This window comes from Antechinus flavipes, chromosome 1 (assembly GCF_016432865.1).
Source record: "Antechinus flavipes isolate AdamAnt ecotype Samford, QLD, Australia chromosome 1, AdamAnt_v2, whole genome shotgun sequence".
Taxonomy (NCBI): Eukaryota; Metazoa; Chordata; class Mammalia; order Dasyuromorphia; family Dasyuridae; genus Antechinus; species Antechinus flavipes.
In genome coordinates this window covers 645,596,409-645,599,238 of record NC_067398.1, presented here as the reverse complement: position 1 = coordinate 645,599,238, position 2,830 = coordinate 645,596,409, and the positions used below count along the sequence as shown (strand labels likewise).

Below are 2,830 nucleotides of genomic sequence, written 5' to 3'. Positions count from 1 at the left end.
ACAACCACAAAAATACACACAAGCACAGAAAATCCAAGAATTTATTTTATTTTATTTTAAATAAGGAAAAAAGGAAGGTTTAATATAATTCAATGGATATAGGACAGGAAAAGATTGAAATCTATACATCTAACTGGAGTATGATAAATTTTTGGAACAAGTGTGAGATATGATACCTTGTGTTTCCCAGAAATATACAAGTAAGGGGCAACTAGGTAGCACAGAGGATAGAGCACCAGCTCTGAAATCAGGAGGACTTGAGTTCAAATCTGGTCTCAGACATTTAAAGCATCTTGGCTGTGTGACCCTGAGCAAGTCACTTAACCCCAATTACCTCACCAAAAAAAAAAAAAAACCAAAAACAAGAGAAACATCCTGTGAAGACAGCACACTGTTGTAGATATATCTTGAATTTACAATTAAAACCAGATTAAACTTGCTAAGGGTCATGAAGACAGGAAAGCTAAGGGATATAGTGCTTGATCTTTCTCTCTCCTGGTGAGTATGTACTCTATAATGAGACCCACCCACTTCTGCAAATGTCTACCAAAGTAGACTTTTAACATCCCCTTTTATGAATTCAAGAGTTATTTCTCACATAAAGATATAGAAACCATAGTCCTCAAATGAGAGGTTTTGGGTTGTTTTTAACTACTAAAGCAGAATTGATTGTAAAAATTCGTAAACAGACAGGATCCACTGAGGATAAGAGGATACAGAATACTTGGGAATGATTTCCTTCAGCTTGCAGGGTAGAAGGCAAATGTGCTGAGTGAACAGGACTCTTCACAATGAAATAGATGCTCCTAATTCTCTTGAAGGAAGGTTGGAAATGGAATGACCACAGTCCGGAAGCCTGGTGGTGGTTTGAGAAGTGTTCTCTGGAAAAACGCTCACTGAGATGAAAAGCAACAAGCACAAAGATGGGAGTCCATTGGACAGAGAGTCATGGGCCCAGGCTTAGTTCCTGGAAGTGGGGGGCCAGGACAAAAGATGGGTCTGATGGGTGCTGTGAAAGAAATGGGGTGGAACTTATAAATAAGGGAGCGCTGGAGAACATTGTAAAAAGAAAGACTTCCAGGGCTATATTCTAGGTAGACCCCAACCCTGGGTATAGGGCCTTTCAACTGATGGTTCAGTGATCCAGGATAGGATCCTATAAAGTAATTATCTTCCTTCTTGACACATCGAAGCAAGAAGGCATAGTCATAGGACTCCACATCCCTGCCCCTTTTTCTCCTCAAGTAGGTGGTATAGATCCCCAATACCCACTGAGGTACCTGACTCACATCCACCTCCCAGTAGTATCTGCCAGAGCTGAAGGTCTGCTTAGCAAGGACAGCATGGCAATCAGAGTCTTCAAGATGCTGGAGTGCGTCCCAGGCTTCTGTAGCCTTCACACTCCTCAGATCCTCAGAAACACTCAGATAGGAAGTGACTGATCTGGGATCCATGATCATGTCCACTCTGAATCGATTGAGCATCTCTATCAGGCCGGGGATAGGATACTCTCTCAGCTCTGGGAGGACAGTCATGGCCCTTTGGGACAGCTCTGACTCACTCCTTTCCAGCAACTGCTTGGCATCCTGTAGCAAATCCAGATCTGGTAGGTTGCCTGCTTCCTGCAGTTCTAGTTTGAGCTTCTGAAGAGTTTGTATCTGCTGAGTTAATCTGTCCTGCCTTGCCCTTTGTTCTTGCCTTATCCTTTCAATACAGATGAATTCTTGTGCCATCACTAAGTATTGCAGTTTGCGGTATTCTTCTGTGATCATCCTTCTCCAGTTCACAAGGCTCTGCTGAGCTAGAAGGCTCTCAGCTTCTTCGAAATGTTTCCCCAAATTTCTCTGCATGTTCTGGAGCTGTTTTCTGTACTTGGGAGCAGCCTCTCCTACAGGAGAGATCCCATGACCCCCGTGTTCTGCAGTTTCACAGCATCCCACACATAGTGGAGTCTGGTCCTGTTCACAAAAGAGCTTGAAGACTTTCCCATGAAGAGTGCACTGGCTCTGTCCCTTAGTGCTCTGCAGAACCTGGGAGCTGAACCTTTTGACCAGGTCAGTCAGCTGTGCTAGGCACTCATTGACTGGGGGTAATGCTTCGCTCTGGGGCACTTGCCTGCATTCAGGACAAGAGAGAGCCTGGGTTGCTGCTGCCCTCCAGCAGGAGGAGAGACATTCTCTGCAAAAGTTGTGTCCACAATGGAGGGTGACCGGCTCAGAGAAGTAGTTCCTACAGATGCTGCAGGTGACATCAGAGTGCATTTTCTGCAGCATTTCTACAGCAGCTTCCATTCTTCTCTCTCCTGTTGCTTCTCTTCTTCAGCAGCTGAGATGGAGACTCCACTGCCAGTCAATGCTTCTGAGCAGAAGGATGCTCTCCTTTTATAGGAGGTAGCCCTGCCCTCCTGGAGCCTCCCAGAGGTGTCAATCCCCTGGCCTGGCATCCTGTAGCTCAACCTGTCAACTCTTTCTGGTTGTAGCACCCTTCCCCCCACCCCTTGAGTTCACACCTCTGGTTAGCACCTTCAGGTTTTCACCAAGCTGAAAGAGCTCCTGTGTCTGCAAGGAGCAATGCTAGGAAAACATGGAGGTTTAGCTCAAGGATTTTCAAATCTAATTTGTGCATAGACCTTCTGTAGGCAGCACTGTCTGTAGCCAGATTCTTTCCTTTTCCCTTCCACACCCAATCAGTTCCCAAGACTGATCAACAATCCTCTGTCCCTTTCCCTTTCAGTCTACTTATGGAAAGTCACAGAATTTGTGATCTGGAGGGTATCTACCTCTCTAGTCATTTAATTCCACCCACACCCATGAGAACATATTCAAGAGCA

General features: G+C 45.2%; 1 protein-coding gene across 1 annotated transcript; it reads right to left on the bottom strand.

Annotated features, from left to right (window-relative positions):
- Positions 1-833: 833 nt before the first annotated feature.
- LOC127544536 (tripartite motif-containing protein 64-like) lies at positions 834-2,484 on the bottom strand. Its single transcript, XM_051971215.1, has one exon. The coding sequence runs from the start codon at positions 2,289-2,291 to the stop codon at positions 894-896; it is 1,398 nt and encodes a 465-aa protein (XP_051827175.1). The 5' UTR covers positions 2,292-2,484; the 3' UTR covers positions 834-893.
- Positions 2,485-2,830: the final 346 nt, after the last annotated feature.